The sequence below is a fragment of the Triturus cristatus genome, chromosome 2_2 (assembly GCF_964204655.1).
Source record: "Triturus cristatus chromosome 2_2, aTriCri1.1, whole genome shotgun sequence".
NCBI lineage: Eukaryota > Metazoa > Chordata > Amphibia > Caudata > Salamandridae > Triturus > Triturus cristatus.
The window spans coordinates 491,271,655-491,289,048 of NC_140582.1; the positions used below are offsets into that span (position 1 = coordinate 491,271,655).

The 17,394-nt window shown below is 45.3% G+C and overlaps 1 protein-coding gene across 1 annotated transcript in view; it reads left to right on the forward strand.

Moving 5' to 3' along the window:
• TBC1D9 (TBC1 domain family member 9) overlaps positions 1–17,394 on the forward strand; it is a 386,514-nt gene that overhangs the window by 344,560 nt on the left and 24,560 nt on the right. The window contains exon 20 of the mRNA XM_085641600.1: positions 6,693–6,793. Coding sequence (XP_085497726.1) covers positions 6,693–6,793 — 101 coding nt within the window. The remainder of the gene's footprint in view (positions 1–6,692; positions 6,794–17,394) is intronic.

The window sequence follows — 17,394 nt, forward strand, 5'->3', positions numbered from 1 at the left end:
TGATCCAGACTCCTACCCATCTAGGCCATCCCCCCAGACAACAACATAGGCTTGCATAGCTCATAAACAGAGCTGCACAATATCATGGGGTAGAATTAGCTTCAGACCCACATGAAGATTTTTTGTTAGAGACTTTCACACAGTCACAAAAATCAACAAGCATTCTTCCTATGTTAAAGGGTATCATCAAACATGCAGCTGACATTTTTAAAGATCCCATCAGAGTTCTCAACCCCAGGATCAAGAAAAAATAGAAACTGGCTCCCAACGACGCAGCTTATATTAAATCACAGCTCCCTCTAGATTCATTGGTTGTGTCAAATGCACGTAAACGTGCAAAATCCCAAACATCAGGGGATGCCCCACCCCCTGATAAGGAGTCTAAATTACTGGACGCATATGGCAAACGCATTGCCTCACAAGCAGCATACCACTGGCGCATTGCCAATACCTAAACTTTAATGGCCAGGTATTATAGGGCTCATTACGATAAACTTGAAAAGCTCATACAACATCTTCCCGATCAGTATAAGGCTAAGGCTAATGACCTCATACAAGAGGGAAAATTAATCACAAACACTTTCTATAAAGTGTGCTCTTGATGCAGCTGACACAGCGTCGCGTGCAGTTAACACAAGCGTTCTACTACGCCGACACGCATGGCTACGCATATCTGGGTTTAAACAAGATGTGCAGTCCACAATTCTTAATCAACCCTTTGATCAAGAAAACCTATTTGGACCCACTGTACACACATCTTTGGAAAAAATGAAGAAGGACTCAGAAACTGCTAAGTCCATGGGAGCCCTACAAGCAACAATCAGTAGAGGTTCCTTTCGTCGCTCCTTTCATAGGGGCGCCTCTAAATCTATTGGGACGGACAATACCTCATCCTTCTACAAAAACACTACTCAAACCTCTCCTAGCAGAGGCTATTTCAGAGGAGATTATAGAGGCAACAACAACAAGGGTAGAGGCCGCGGTAATAACACCTGCACCTCTCCTACTACAAAACAGTGACTTCCCTCCACTTCCCCCCCGACCACTCCAGTCGGGGGAAGACTATCACAGTTCCTACCTGTCTGGAATTCCATCACCACAGACAAGTGGGTAAGACAAATTAGCCTGTATGGTTACTGCCTAGAACTCACTTTAACTCCATCAGTCATACCCCCGAAACAACGTCCGATGTCCACAGAACATCTGGCACTGTTAAAACAAGAGGTTCTCTCCTTATTACAAAAACACATAATAGAACCAGTTCCCTTAGCTCATCAGGGAACAGGGGTTTACTCCCTTTACTTTCTAATCCCAAAGAAAGACTGTGTTCTCAGACCAATACTAGACCTCCAACCATTAAATCTCTACATACAGTCGGACTACTTCCACATGATCACTCTCCAACAAGTGCTCCCACTGCTCCAACAAGGCGAATTCCTTGCCACGCTAGACCTCAAGGACGCCTACTTTCATATTCCCATTCACCCCGCTCACAGAAAATATCTACGATTTGTAGTTGGCGGACAGCACTGCCAATTCAAAGTCCTCCCATTCGGAGTGACCACAGCACCCGAGTCTTCACAAAATGTCTCGCAGTAGTCGCAGCTCATTTGCGCAGACAACACATTCCCGTGTTTCCTTACCTCGACGACTAGCTCATAAAAACCAAGTCATACACACAGTGTGTACACAATACGCACAGAACAATCCAGCTGCTCCACAACTTGGGATTCACAATAATCCTACTCAAGTCATACCTTCAACCCTCTCATCATTCAGTATCTAGGTGCCACAATAGATACCTCAAAGGCCCTTGCATACCCCAATCCAGTGAGGACAGCCAGCATGCAAGCTCTCATTTCAAAATTCCAACCTCAACACTCCCTCCCAGCTCGAGTGTTCATTCAGATAATAGGGATGATGGACTCTTGCATCCTCATCGTTCCCTATGCAAGACTTCAAATGCTTCCTGTAAGACCTGGGGTCACCGGGCCCTAAGGGGGTAACGTGACTCGAGCGGTTGGGCACCCGAAGGCTTAAGTGTAAAGCGACCATACAACACACTCATCCCCTGAAGCAGGAAACGCACACAATAATGGACGCCACACAGTAGGTTCAATGAAAACCAATCAAGTTTATCTAAGCAGTTAGGTGCAAATGCAGTTCATGAGATGGCAATGGGCAGTACTTGAATACATTAGCATTGGATGTACCAGCATTTCATTACGGTGCCATAGGCAGTACCTGAATACATTAGCGTCAGATTCACCAGCAATTCATTATGATGCAATATGCAGTACCTGAATACATTAGCGTCAGATTCCTCAGCAATTCATCATAGTTCCATGGACAATACCTGGCGAACCTGGGGGAGCGGTAAACACAGCGGTTAACCAGCGTGCTGCGCCCCTCCCACCAATAGCATTTCAATCTGCCGTGGGTACCTCGCGCGGTATCTAGCGATTATCAGCGCTTTGAAATAGGACTGGAAAACGTAGCACCACACCTGGAAGACTACTAGCGCTTAAGGGCCAGACTTGCAACCATATCGCTACTCAGGACATGACTAGCGCTTCAGTGCAGAACTTGAGGACCCAGCGCTACTCGTAATAACCAGGCACTCTGCACTTCAGAGCAGGACTTGAGAACACAGCGCTACTCGTAATAAACAGGCATTTAGCACTTCAGAGCAGAACTTAAGAACACAGCGCTACTCGGAATAATCAAGCATTAGGCACTTGGTCCCCTTGTACGCGGCAGTCTAGCAGCAAGGGGCAATCCCACGGAGGGGAACCAGAGTCTCAGAGTGCGGTGCCGCTCCCGATCGACAGGGGGCGCACCGGGTCCTCCACCAGCCTCCCAGGGAGCAGGGGGGTGAGTCCCAGGCCTCCACACGGCCACGCTACCTCCCAGCCCCCGGGGGTTAACTTGGTCTCGGCGTCCTTGGGGGTCGGGCAGTCGCTCAGGGATTCCTCACCTCGGCGGGTCCCGCAGCTAGGGCTCTCAGCGGCGGGGGCGGTGACGCGCAGTCCGCCCTCGTCATGTGGGTTCCGGGGGGCGGCTTCACGGCCTCTCACGACTCCTGCAGACGCTGCGACGGCAGCGACGGGGCCCCGGGCTTCTCCGCGGGCCCCAGTTCAATGAGGGCAGGCTTCCGGTCCCCGCACCAGGGGGGTGGGTGACAAGTTAAGCGGGGCGACGGCGAACTCAGCGCTCGGCGCCCGATGTGGGACTGACTCGGAGGGATCCCAGGCAAGGTCGGGAAGCGCGGGGGTCACAGCGCTAGTACCTGGTTGATCCCCCAGTAGTCCAGCAGTTACTTTCAGCTTAGGTTTCAATAGGGAGCTTCAGCCTTAGGTTTCAGCATTCAGTTTCAGCATGAAGTTCCAGCGTTTAGTTTCAGCATTCAGGTTCAGCATGAAATTCCAGCGTTCTTACTGGCGCAGATGTCTCTGGCGCCCTTAGGGGTTCTGTTTCTTGGGGGTAGGGATTGAGTTGGCGACTAGTTCCTTCCTAGTCAGGTTTGGCAGATGGCCCCTGGGTTCTCCTACCGCTGGGCTAGATCAGTGGGCTGTACAGGATCCCTCACTCACTTAAAAGGCAGTACCTAAGTCCTGTCACTTTCAGAGGCATAAGTCCCTGGCTAGGCCCTACCGCCGACACTCCTGCGGGGATCCTCCAGGTCTGCTTTACCCCAACTGGCCAACTAACTAGAAAAAGTTCCCTCCCTCTGTTAAGTAGCCCTAGGTCAGGTGACCTCTATCCAAGGCGGCAAAAGTAAAAACCCCACCTCCCTTCTAGAAGGTTCCAGCACATTCCAGGAGCTTCCCCATTCTACCTATGGGACAAAAAAGGCGGGCTGGTGTCGCAACTTTGTTGTGGGGTTCCAGCCAGCTCCTGGCAGCTAGGGTGCTACTAGATAGACCACTCTGCAGTAGCAGGGGCCTGTGGCAGCCATCTTGGGAGAAGGGAACACCTGCACCTAAACACTGGTTATTTGATCTAACATGCATTAAAAAAACGAAAAAATTCAGGGGAAAAGGGCCAAGTCCAACACTTCTTCTACAAGAATGTTTAGCACATCAGTGGAACCAAGCTTAGGGTCAGTTAACAGACCTGGTGTTGGTGGACAGCCGCACACATTGCTCTCTGCAGTGGTGGAACACACCAAACCTATCCAAAGGGTGGCCGTTCCTAACCCGGTTCCACAAATAGTGCTAACCACAGACGCCTTGCTCCCCCGGCTGGGGAGCTCATCTCCAAAACCAAACCGTTCAGAGTATTTGGACCCATCAACAAAAACCACTCCACATAAATCACCTGGAGTTACTGGCAATCTTTCTAGCAGTAAAGTCTTTTCAACTTTTGTTACTAGGCAAAGATGTCTTGATCCGTACAGACAACATGACAGCAATGTATTACTTACAAATCAGGACACACACATGCTCTTCAGCTTTCACGACTAGCGCAAAGCATATGGAGATGGGCCATACCTCAAAACATTTACCTCCTCGCAGAACATTTACCAGGAGTACACAATCCAATTGCGCATCTACTCAGTCGTCAAACACAGCAGATCCACGAATGGGAACTTCATCCTCAAGTTCTTCTTCCATTCTTTCACATGTGGGGTCATCCAGACATAGATCTGTTCGCCACACATCAAAACGCAAAATGCCCAAACTTCGCCTCCAGATATCCACACCCATTGTCCAGAGGCAATGCACTATGGATGAACTGGTCAGGCAGATTTCCTGCTCATTCCGTTACTGGTTCGGAAGCTCAAACAACACTCCCTCACAATGATCCTAGTTGCTCCAACATGGGCACGCCAACCATGGTTCACAACCCGATTGGAACTTTCAGTAGTGCCTCCTCAAAAACTCCACCTCTCCCCTAAATTCCTCACTCAGAACCATGGAGAGATAAGGCACCCAGATCCCAATCAAATCAATCTTACGATCTGGCTCCTGAAGTCCTAGAGTTTAACTACCTTAATCTCCCGCCAGACTGCATGAACATCATTAAAGAGGCTAGACGTCCTACTACTAGAGCATGCTATGCAGCAAAATGGAAGCGATTTGTCATTTTTTGCACAAATAACAAAATCAATCCGCTAGATGCTTCCATCCAAAATATTATCTGTTATCTTCTGCATCTACAACAATGTAACCTAGCATATACATCTATACGGTTACATCTTGCTGCAATTGCTGCTTACCTCCAAAACAGACATTTGTCGTATCGCATACCCGCTATTAAAGCGATTATGGAAGGATTTAAAAGAATAATTCCATCAAGAGTTCCACCCTCTCCAATTTGGAATCTCAACATAGTCCTTACCAGACTCATGGGTCTCCCATTTGAACCTCTTCACAGATGCGAGTTACAGTTCCTTGCTTGGAAAGTAGCATTCCTCGTAGCTATCACATCACTTAGAGTTAGTGAACTACAGGCATTAACTGTAAAAGAACCATTCCTACAAATGCACCATAGTAAAGTGGTTCTTAGGCCTAATCCATAATTTCTACCTAAAGTGGTATCTGCCCGTCACCTTAATCAGTCGGTTGAACTTCCAGTATTTTTCCCTCAACCAGACTCAGTAGCAGAACGCGCTCTCCACACGTTAGACGTTAAGAGCCATACTCTACTACATTGAAAGAACCAAAAATCTTTAGAAAGACAAAACAACTTTTTGTCGCTTTCTCCCCACCTCACAAGGACAATCCCATTTCAAAAACAGGAATTGCAGGGTGGATTGTTAAATGCATCCAATCAGTGCTACCTCAAAGCTAAACGCACATTAACTATTCCCCCTAGAGCTCATTCCACACGCAAACTAGGGGATTCTATGGCATTCTTAGGGAACATTCCCCTAGATGACATCTCCAAAGCGGCAAATTGGTCTACACCACATACTTTCACTAAACACTATTGTGTAGATGTGCAAGCAAAGCAACAAGCTACTGTGGGCCAGGCTGTATTAAGGACACTTTTTCAAACTACTGCAACGGATACAGGTTGCCACCGCTAGGGAGAAAACTGCTTTATAGTCTATGCTATATGCTCATATGCCTCAAACGGAAAATGCTACTTCCCAGTATGCATCTGTTCTTGGCATTTGGAGCTGTAGAGATGTATACACCTTCCAGGGTACCTTTATCTGTTGCAGTATTATCTTACTTAGATACATCACATGGACATCCTTTTCTATTCTCTTCCTAACTCCATCAGCCTTTATAGCGAAAAACAATCTGAAGATGGAGTCGATGCCCATGCGCACTATCACCATAAGGAGGAGTCACCCATCTCGTGACTACAAAGACTTCTTCGACAAAAACAAGGTGCAACCATCTGAGCCCAAGACCAGACGGCAGTCTATGCTAAAGTATAAAACTCTACATGCCAAGAACAGATGCATTCTGGTAAGTAGCATTTTCCATTTCTTCTAGTGGTATATAGCAAATCTGGAAAAAGCTAAACTAATTGCATACATATTAAACGTCTGCTATTTAGTTAGTTTCAAGAAACTTTATCACTTTTTAGAGTTTACAAATAAAACGCAGACTTACGTCAGATATCATGCAATGGAAGCTAGTTGATAGATAATTCTGAAGATCCAAATAATTCAAATCTTACTCTGTGATATGCAAGCTATTTTACAGAGCTGTTTTTGCACTCCTTTGCAATAGGTAAGAAGACAAATGGCCAAGAAAATCGCAATTACCTACGAATGTGGGCTCAAGAGAAGGCAAAATCAGGAGCTGCCAATGCTTTGCCAAAATTAAACCAGGTAATTTCGGATTTCTTTATTTGGGTGGTTTGTAAAGCCTGTGTTGTCACGTTACCATAACTTCAGAGTGTTGAGATACGTAAGAGTAAAAGCAAAAAAACTGTAAAAAGGGTAGGGAAGAGTTCACCAGCATGAGGGAATACCACTTTCCACTATCCAACGGTTGTAGGCCCTGGGGTGGAGACTTCAGTAAAAATGATTTAGTGAAACTTCTGTTTGTAGAAGATCCCTGAATCAGAAGTAGTTCGTTTTAGCTCTGAGAATCTAGAGTGTTCCATGAATGGAGTGATTTTAGCAAGTGCATGGATGCCCCTAGTGTTTCCTGAGAGTGGATTGCCTACCTAATCCCAATCCTGTCAGCATAATATATTAACTGTTAAAACATTGAATTTCACATATGTTTGTTATATGTATTATTTTTTAAATTGTATTTAGTTGATTCTGCATGTATCAACATTCAAAATGCAGAATCAATCACATGAAAATATTAGGAAAAGAACCAAGTGCAAGGACACAACATAATTGAAAAAAAAAAAAGAGTGGTGGATGAACTAGAGTGCTGAGAATGGTGAATCATACCATATAAATACAGACAATTTTCACAAAACACCTACTATTACAATTTTAAATGACCATCCTATTAACATTTGGAAAAAATATTTTATATTTGGTCCACGCCTAACAATATAGATAGGAAAGATAGAAGTAGGAAAACTGTACGGAAAAGTTTCTTCTTTTCTCCTAGAGCCAGACCTTAACCATTATTAGAGGACTTTAGTCCCATCCATGTGATAGGGCCGGATTCTTGCCTACCTGATTATCCTATCAGGTCGCCAGGATCTTTTTATCTGCCAAATAGCGTGGAGGGGATGAACACAATTATCAAAATATATCTGCTACAATTAGATTTCATTTGGAAAGGACCACTGACTCCGAATCTAAAATTTGTAAGATTTTATTACCACCAAAAACAGCTGACCATACAAACACCTCAGTACAAGGTGTAGAAGGTAAATGGACACTAAAACAAAGGCAAGCCTACGCAAAATTCTCATTCAACTTAAGACAAAAAGAATCACTGATTCTAAAATCATCAAGAAAACGATGGTTAGACCAATATCTATTTTAGGATTCATTAGTCAAAGGAAAACATTTCTATCCCTACACTGTCTCTAAGGTGACATCCCTACTTAGCATTCCCATCCCAAGCAAGATAATAAGAAAGAGGTGTCAGAAGTGAAGACTCCCTAAGAAGTACATTCACTTGGTCAGAGCTCGATCTAAGATGCTCCTTCTAGCTTCCCGTCTCAACCTCATCTGCTCAACCCACGGGGCACTGTCCCTAATACAAAATCGCAAAAACACAGAACACCCCCCCCCTCGGCACACCTCTTCAGCCAGGTCTTCTCTCAGTACTTTTCCACAAATTTGTCCTGCGTCCGACGGTTAGCTTGACCTTGGGTCCCAGGCACCTTCTTCGCTGGAAGTATCATCTCCACATTCCAATACACTCCCCTGTTGGCTTCTCACAGCATCCTAACTCCTAAAACAAAGACCTAGTCTCTCTAACGAGCTAAATGTCCTTGCACCTGCAACAGAAACATAGGAACAAGAAACCATTTCACATCTTTAAGATTTTACATTTCCCTGCAGCCCAAAGCCTTTACCAAGGGAATCATTTTTAGCCTACAACATTAGCTAACATAAGAAAATGAACAGGTCTTCTCTTCTAACGTATATGCGATCAGGCCTCTACAAAATCAAAAACTCTATTAAATCACACTCTAGACATTGGTTCATTATTTTCATATAAATGAGCAAGCAACTTGCACGTGTAACTTTAACATGGCATACGTTTAACCTAATACATTGCATTGCACGAAACTAATCATTGTGCATTTTACTGAGTACATTCACAATGACCTGCAGCGTTACTCTTCACGAAAAGCATGATTACATTTTAATCACCTCTATGTTAAACGATTACAGCAATACATTTCTATGGCACTACTTAACATACATACATCGATTAATATGTAGGTGCTGACTAACGGTGAATATGATGCACCCCTACAAATTTCAGAATCTCATGACGCTCTATCAGTTCCCCCCTTTGATGACAAATGTCATCACACCATCACAAACTCATTCTATTGGAGAAAGAACCGGCCTAAACAGTGCTTGTTGCCATTCTCCCCTGTCGGAACCTCTCCATTCTCTTAAGATGCTGATATTGACTGTCCTGCAGTCTAGCCATTCGCCTCTCATTCGCTCTGAGAGCTCTTTCAACTCTGTTTCCTCTGTACCACTTATAGGCTCTAACAAGACCCCACAAGCAGATCACACAAACCACAATAATAATAAGAGGCTTCAACACAAATCCAAGGAACCCTTTTCCCAAGGTCGCAAACCAACTTCCCACACGACCAAATCCTTTTCCAATCTTCTCCCATACGCCTTCCTCAGTCTCAGATCTGCAATCTCTTGATGAATTGTAGTGATGTTATCTATATATTTTTCCGGATCCTTGCTATTGTCTGGAATATATGTGCAACATTCCTGAACTTTCAACAATTTACAGACTCCGCCCTCTTTTGCCAATAATATGTCTAAAGCAAGACGATTTTGCAAAACCATCGTCCTTATCGACAACATCTCTCCATCCACCAACAGCAAAGACCTTGCAGTGTTCGACAACTCATCGACTACAGTCGCCAACTTTCTTATCTTCACATCATTCAAAATCACGCCCAAACTCTGTATCATCGCTCCAAAGATATCACCAATCACTGCTCCTGCACTTGCAGCCCTCAGTACTTTCGAATGATGTCCAGTCTCCAAAAGATTTAAAACTTCCGCATGATAAATCTTCGAAAAAATGATAGCCAAATAACATGTACCCTACCAATTCGCAGGCAACCTCACATAGGCATTCCTTTTGCACACATAATACACAGTTGGAATCACTTGCACCGGACCTTGCAAAAAGTTCTTAGCAGAGTCCTCCATAGTAAAGGTATGGTCACACGTACTCTGTCCTACCGAAACCTTCTCATAATAGGTCTGTGGACGTCTCACACGCAACTTCCCCTTCTGCGTCTGATCTAACGCTATGGGTCCATAACTTCCTTTAGATCTGTGCAATCTCTCCTCATCAGTCCAATCTACTGGGCTCTCACCTGTGTTTCGTGTCTGTGTCAGTTTTCTATATCTATCTTCTACTTGACCTATAAACTTCTTCTCTGTGTCTGACAATGAACATGTCAAATTATGTCTGTGAGCATAAACCGTATCCAATTCCAAAGTCGGTATAAAATACTTCCGAAGTCTGTCTTTTGACTTGTAATAATCATATTTATTCAAATGCTTATAGGCTGGAACTTCGGGAAGTACTGCATCGTAATTGGAAAAGAAATACTCAAACTGTCTTCTCTCATAAAAGATACTAAGCAATAAGCTGCAAGAAATTCCATAGGTTAATGGAAGATGATGATATCTAATACCCTCATCTACTGAAGAAGGTAGCTGCATACACACATAACAATCTTTCGCATCCATTGCATCCACATACTCATACAACAGCTTCGCATAAGCAATAAGTTTAAAGTCACTTCTAGATAGATCTACATGTAATCTACGACTCTTCAAGTAACAAAGCTCTTTGAGCTCCTATAGTAACCTCTTTCTGGCTTGAGGTGGTAGGTGTGGTTGTCCCCTGTACCTCCCCCTCCTGCTCATGTGAGACAATATATGAGGCTACAACTATCGCAACTATAGCAACTATCACTACCCCTAAAAGTGTACCTATCACTAATGTAGCTCTACGGTGGGTATTTCCAGCATCTGAGTATATAACAAAGGAGGGAGAAAGATTCAGTCGAAAGAGATTCAATCGAAAAGAAGGGGGAGAGATAGAGAAAGGAATAATTCAGAGCAAAAGAATTTCCTATTTGGAAAAAGACCCATCACTCACCAACCTGGTTGGTGACATGCTTCATCATCTAGGTCCCACCCTGACCGCCGAATGCCGTCAGGGTGTGCTTCGACGCCTGGAATTCCAGCGGAGCGGGTTTTCGTGTATATGGGTGAGTGAAAACGTGAGTGAGGAAAAATAAAAGTGATATTTAAAAGTGTCAGTGGTGATCTTCCTAATAATTTAATATGAAGTCACTTGGCACAATTAAAAACCGTGAATAGATATCGTAACTGGTATTAATGGCCGGTGATATCAGTGTTGGTATGTGTGTGTGGTCAACATGTTTCAACCTTTCTAGTAATTCTTAGGTTTTCGTCAGGACCAGGAATTTATTTGAGGAACGGGGGGTCTGCACTCGCTAAGGTGCACCCACACCCTGAACCTCTATGTACTCCACCTTTATTAGAGAGTAGTTTGTTGTGCCTTCAAGCCGTTCTTGAAGGATGATTCGGATGTTAAAAAGGCTAAATATAAAGCCTCATGGTTCCCGTGGGGAGCGTGGGCTCTGAAACATTGGTTCTCTCACCGGTACACACGTTTACACACCTACTTCGGGGTCCCAAAGTTACCAAATGCATTCGGTAACTGCACCTTAGCGAGTGCAGACCCCCCGTTCCTCAAATAAATTCCTGGTCCTGACGAAAACCTAAGAATTACTAGAAAGGTTGAAACATGTTGACCACACACACATACCAACACTGATATCACTGGCCATTAATACCAGTTACGATATCTATTCACAGTTTTTAATTGTGCCAAGTGACTTCATATTAAATTATTAGGAAGATCACCGCTGACACTTTTAAATATCACTTTTATTTTTCCTCACTCACGTTTTCACTCACCCATATACACGAAAACCCGCTCCGCTGGAATTCCAGGCGTCGAAGCACACCCTGACGGCATTCGGCGGTCAGGGTGGGACCCAGATGATGAAGCATGTCACCAACCAGGTTGGTGAGTGATGGGTCTTTTTCCAAATAGGAAATTCTTTTGCTCTGAATTATTCCTTTCTCTATCTCTCCCCCTTCTTTTCGATTGAATCTCTTTCGACTGAATATTTCTCCCTCCTTTGTTATATACTCATATTCAGACTGGGGGTTCGGGATCATCATTACCCTCACTCTCTCTATTGTTTTTCTGACTATTTCCAGCATCTGCCATCTTTGCGAAGTTCTCAAAATTTCAGTTCAACAGCAACATGTAAGAGTCTCTTTCTCCTCCGGGTGTTGCTTTTCGAACCAGTTCAATCACCACCTTGAAGCTGGAAGTCCCCTAGCAATTTTCAGTTCCTTATTTACACAGTCCACAAAAGACTTCCCTAGCCCTCCTTCATTCGTTTTGATGGAAAGTCCCTAACTTTGTTCTTCTTTCACTCGGGCCTAGGTTATCTTCTTCTTTTGGACCTTTATGTACAACAAAGGGTTTACCTTCAGTCCAGAATGATATTCGCTCCCAAAAGCTCTAAAACCCCTTGCAAAATTTCAAGACAAAGTATCACCAACTCCTGATGTGGTGGCACGATACCAAAAGTCGGAAAAACCAGTGTCTCCAAAATCAACTCACGAACTTTACTCAGAAGCGGTGGATTCGGAATATTGAGAGTCAGTATTCCTTCGATTTCCAATCCTGGAACTCGCAGCAACACTTCTATTTTCAAGTTCGGAGAATTACTGATCAGTGTCAAGGATCTCAGCCTCCCTGTGCTCGGTATGCCTGGCATCAGTCACAGTGTACGTCCACTCTGGTGATGCGTACCTCTGACACGGCACTCTTGCTCTCCTCGACCTTCTTAGATTGCCTCGAACTTGCTCTTCGTCACTTTGCTCAGATTCAGACGTTTCAGAAACTGGGGCAAGGTCTCTTCCAGGTGCCAATCTCAAGTTTAACCATCTCTGATTCACAGGTCAAACTCTTTCTGCTTCTGCGGCACCTCTGCTCTCCCTTTGACTACCCTGTGCACTACTTCCCTCTTTGGCAGAATTTGACTCTACTCCACCCACAGCAACACCTTCTCCGTCAGAGTCAAATTCGGGGCCTCGATTTGCACAACCCCTTTCAGCTCGATCTAGTGCACAACCAACTGCATCAGCAACCCTCACAGCTTGGCTTGCCCTCAGATGGCCCTGCCACCTCAGCTGGATTTTCGTTCACGAGAGGGGCTGTATCTTCCAAGGGTGCTGGAACTCTGCGGGTATGGGAGGCATGCACCCAGTTCGGCATTACCCCACACTTCACTGCCGTGTTCGTGACCAGTATTACTTGGTACGGACCATGCCAACGAGCATCCAGGCAACTCTTCCTCACGTGTTTACGCACAAGCACCCAATCCCCTGGGCACAAGTCGTGGCACAGGTCACTTGCGGCTGGAATGGCTGCTGCTTGCACCTGCTGAGACCCAGAACGGACTACGTCAGCCAGGCCCTTTCAGTAGTCGAGAATCAAGTCATCAGTGATGTTAATCAAAGCAGTAGCAGGTATCACTGGTAATCGCATCGCTTTCCCCATGAGTATCTCATGCGGGGACAACCCAGTCCTCCTATCGGGAACACTACGGAGGCTCATGAGAACTAAGGGTAGTGTGTCGGGCCATTTCAGGGATGTCGAAGAACACACTTTTGCCTTCCGTGCTTTTAAAGTCCCATTAATCTGTTCCACAATCCCAGAAGCCTCTGGTCAATAACTGCAATGCAGTCTCTGATCCACATTCAAGGCAGCACAGAGAAATTTCATGATTTCACTATGGAAGTGTGTCCCTCTATCTGACTCCAAAGAGGTCGGGAAACCGAACCTCGGGATGAGCTCTCTCAGTAACAGCTTAGCTACAGTAAGTGTGTCACATCTGCGTGTTGGGTAAGCCTCCACCCATATTGAAAAGACACATACCACCACTAAAATGTACCTCACCCCATTACACTTTGGCATCTCAATGAAATCCAACTGCATCCTATTGAAGGGCCCTCCTGACCTCCCGATGTGGCTCAAAGTCACAGCAGTTCTCTTCCCTGCATTCATCTGCTGACATGTAACACACCTCTGACACACAGCTTCAGCTACTGCACGAAACTTCGGATTGTACCATGTCTGTCGAAACCATCGCATCTCTACCAAGATGTACTGCACCATGAATCAATCTTGCCATTGGACTCAACAGACACTCTGGCAATACAGCTCGTCCATCACTTGAAACCCACACATCCACATCTCCCTTTTCACATCCTGCTTGTATCCAGCTATCCGTACTTGATCAGTAACTTCATCCTGCAACCGTTTTAGCTCCTCCCACGTATCAGCCATGGCCAACATCATGCTGAGATCGGTTCTTTCTTGGCTTTCTCCAGTATACCCTCCAGTAAATATACATACTTGTTCTGCACAAAACCGGGCAACCTCATCCGCATAGCTGTTTCCCAGCGACACAAAGTCATTCCCCTTGCTGTGCGCAGAACATTTGACAACTGCAATTTCTATTGGACATTGCAATGCTTCCAGCAACTGTCTCACATATTCCCCGTTTCTGATGGGTGAACCAGAACCCTCTCTGTGACCATAACTGTCCAAAGTCGTGAACGACACCAAACCCGTACTGACTATCGGTATAAATCGTTATCCGAATCTGATCAGCAGCCAACCAGGCACGGGTCAAGGCGATGATTTCAGCCACCTGTGCGGAGTGTACTCCCTCTAAACAAGCAGCTTCAACCACCCCTGTGATGGTACATACAGCAAACGCTCTCAATCGACCAGCACTGTCTCTTAGACATGAACCGTCCACAAAGAAAATTTCATCAGGGTCAAGGAGCGGTTCATCAACAATCTCTGGTCTCGGTTTGGTGGACAGTTCAGTCACATCAAGACAGTCATGATCCTCACAATCTTCATCATCTACATTTGGGATAGGCACTAACGTTGCAGGATTTAAAACAGAACACCTCTTCAAAGTCACATTCTCTGCAGCAAGGATGACGTGCTCATAACGGGTCAATCGATTGTTTGTGAGGTGCTGTATTTTAGTCCTTGTCATCAACAGTTCAACAGAATGTGGTACATAGACTGTAAGCAGATGTCCCATTACAATGCTCTCACATCTTTCAATACTGACACCTGTTGCCGCAACGGATTTGAGACATCCGGGCAACGCAGAAGCTACTGGATCTAAAGTAGCTGAAAAGTAGGCAACTGGTCTACGGACACCTCCATGACTCTGAGTCAAAAATGCCAATGCGCAACCTTCTCTTTCGCAGCAGAATAATGCGAATGCCCTGTTATAATCAGGCATCCCCAAAGCTGGAGCGCAACACAAGGCTTCTCTCAGCCTCAAAAATGATCTCAAACAGTCTTCGTCCCATGGTACCGGATCACTCACATCCTTGCGCGTCAGCCGTTGCAAAGGCTTCGCTTGAAAGGAGAAATTGGGAATCCATTGGCGACAGTAGCCAACCATCCCCAAGAACATTCTGACCTCTCTCTGAGTGGTAGGCACAGGCATATTCATAATAGCCTCAATGCGATCTGGTGACACCTTTCTCTTCCCTTTCTCAATTCTGTGACCCAAGTACTGCACTTCACTCAGGCAGTACTGTAATTTGCTCGGAGACACCTTGTGTCCGTTCTCTGCCAGGTAATTCAGCAAGGCAATGGTGTCGATCCTGCAAGCATCTTCAGTTTCTGACGCAACGAGCAAATCATCGATCTATTGCACCAGAATGGAGTTCTGCGTCAACACAAGACCCTCAAGGTTCTTCTTCAAGATCTGATTCAAGATAGACGGGCTCTCCGTATACCCCTGTGGCATACGACACCACGTTAACACACGATTCTCCAGCCGGAAAGCAAAAAGATATTGGCTCTCCTCATGTAGAGGAATCGAAAAGAATGCTTGGCATAAGTCAATCACTGTAAACCACTCCTCTTCACATGGGATCTGAAACAACTGGACAACATGGAATGACTATTTCATTAATTTTTCGCAGATCTTGTACAATCCTGAATATCCCACTTGGTTTCTGTAGTCCCATGACAGGTGAATTGCATGGGCTACCCATAATCTCTTTCAGAATTCCCTGCTTGATCATAGACTCAATTACAGGCTTGAGCCCTGCAATCGTTCCAGGCGACAAATTATACTGAGGCGTCCTAGGAAATTCTACATTTGGCTTGACCTGAATTTTTACTGGGTCTATGCCTTTGACCAATCTGATCTCTTCTCCACTGAGATCCCACACATCAATTGACACGGAATCCCTCAGATCAAGTGGAAGTTCCTCCACTGTCAGCGCTGGATACATTTCTATGCACACACGCTGATTTGCAACCTTAAAGGTCGCATCATCGTCCCTCATCTTCCACTCCCTTCGGGGTACAATAGATGGTGCAATTCAGCTTGCACAACAGGTCCCTATCTAACAGGCAAACCGGACTTGAATCGCACACCACAAACTGGTGCCGATCTCTGAAAGTTCCTATTCTCACCGGAATTGGCTCCGTCAATGGACTAGTCAATTTCTTATTGGCTACAACAACAATTTGTATTGATTGTCCCGAGAGGGGTAGGTCAGGGACTACTGCAGATCGTACAGTAGACCGGGTAGCACCAGTGTCAACCAAAAAGGTTGTGGGGTGACCATCAATGTCTGCTTCCACAAATGGTCCCCTCTGGTCTACCTCTAAGACTGCACCAAGTGTGCAGTCTTCCTCCCCTCTCAGGCACCGTCATGCCAACAGATATGGGCCGAATTCCTCACTCCCTTCAAACATGGGCATCTGCATGGAAATTCAAATTCCCTGTTGCATATTCTGAACCCTAGGTGGTTGAGGAACCTGCACTTGCAGAACACTAGGCCCCCCTTTGACCATCTTGGGTCGAGTCACTGTGGGAACCATATCGGATACGGGTACCTGAACTATCTCTCCTTCTTGCTGTACCTGATTCAACGGGTTCAAGGGACACTCGCGTTTCCAGTGTCCAATCTGGTGACAAAGATGACACGCTGTGGTCTTTTTCAATGTTGCCACATCCATCCCCGTTTTCGGGTCTATTGACTTTGGTCTTCCCTGACCCTGGACATTCTGATTTCCTCCTTGGTTATTTCCCTGTTTTCTTCCTAACGTCCCTCCACTAGACTGTCCCTGAGCTGTTTGCATCTGAACAAGCATCAATTTGTCTTTCAACTTCCTGTGCTTTGATTCTATCTCATCACTACAGTGCCTAGCATACCGTAAAATCTCATCCACAGGCTTGTTCTGCCAACAAATCAAATGCTGCTGTATCATGAGACTAACCTCTGGCCTCAATCCCAACACAAACTTCGAAACGAACTGCCCCATGTCCTTTGTGTCTAGCACGTCCAGTCTACTATACTGTTTAAAAGCCTGCAAAAGTCTCTCATAAACTCATGCACCGTCTCTTTCGGCTCTTGCACTGTTCGATCTATCTTTACCCAATCAATATCCTGAGGTGAAATTTTCGACTTCAACCACGTGATCACTTGTTCGAACTTCATCACTTTGGGCGACGGACCATTCGAGATTGGGTCCCTGTCAGGCTCTGAGGTTGGCCACTCGACAGCACTTTTACATGCTGACCATAAATCACTCTGAACTACAATGTCAAACAATGTATTTA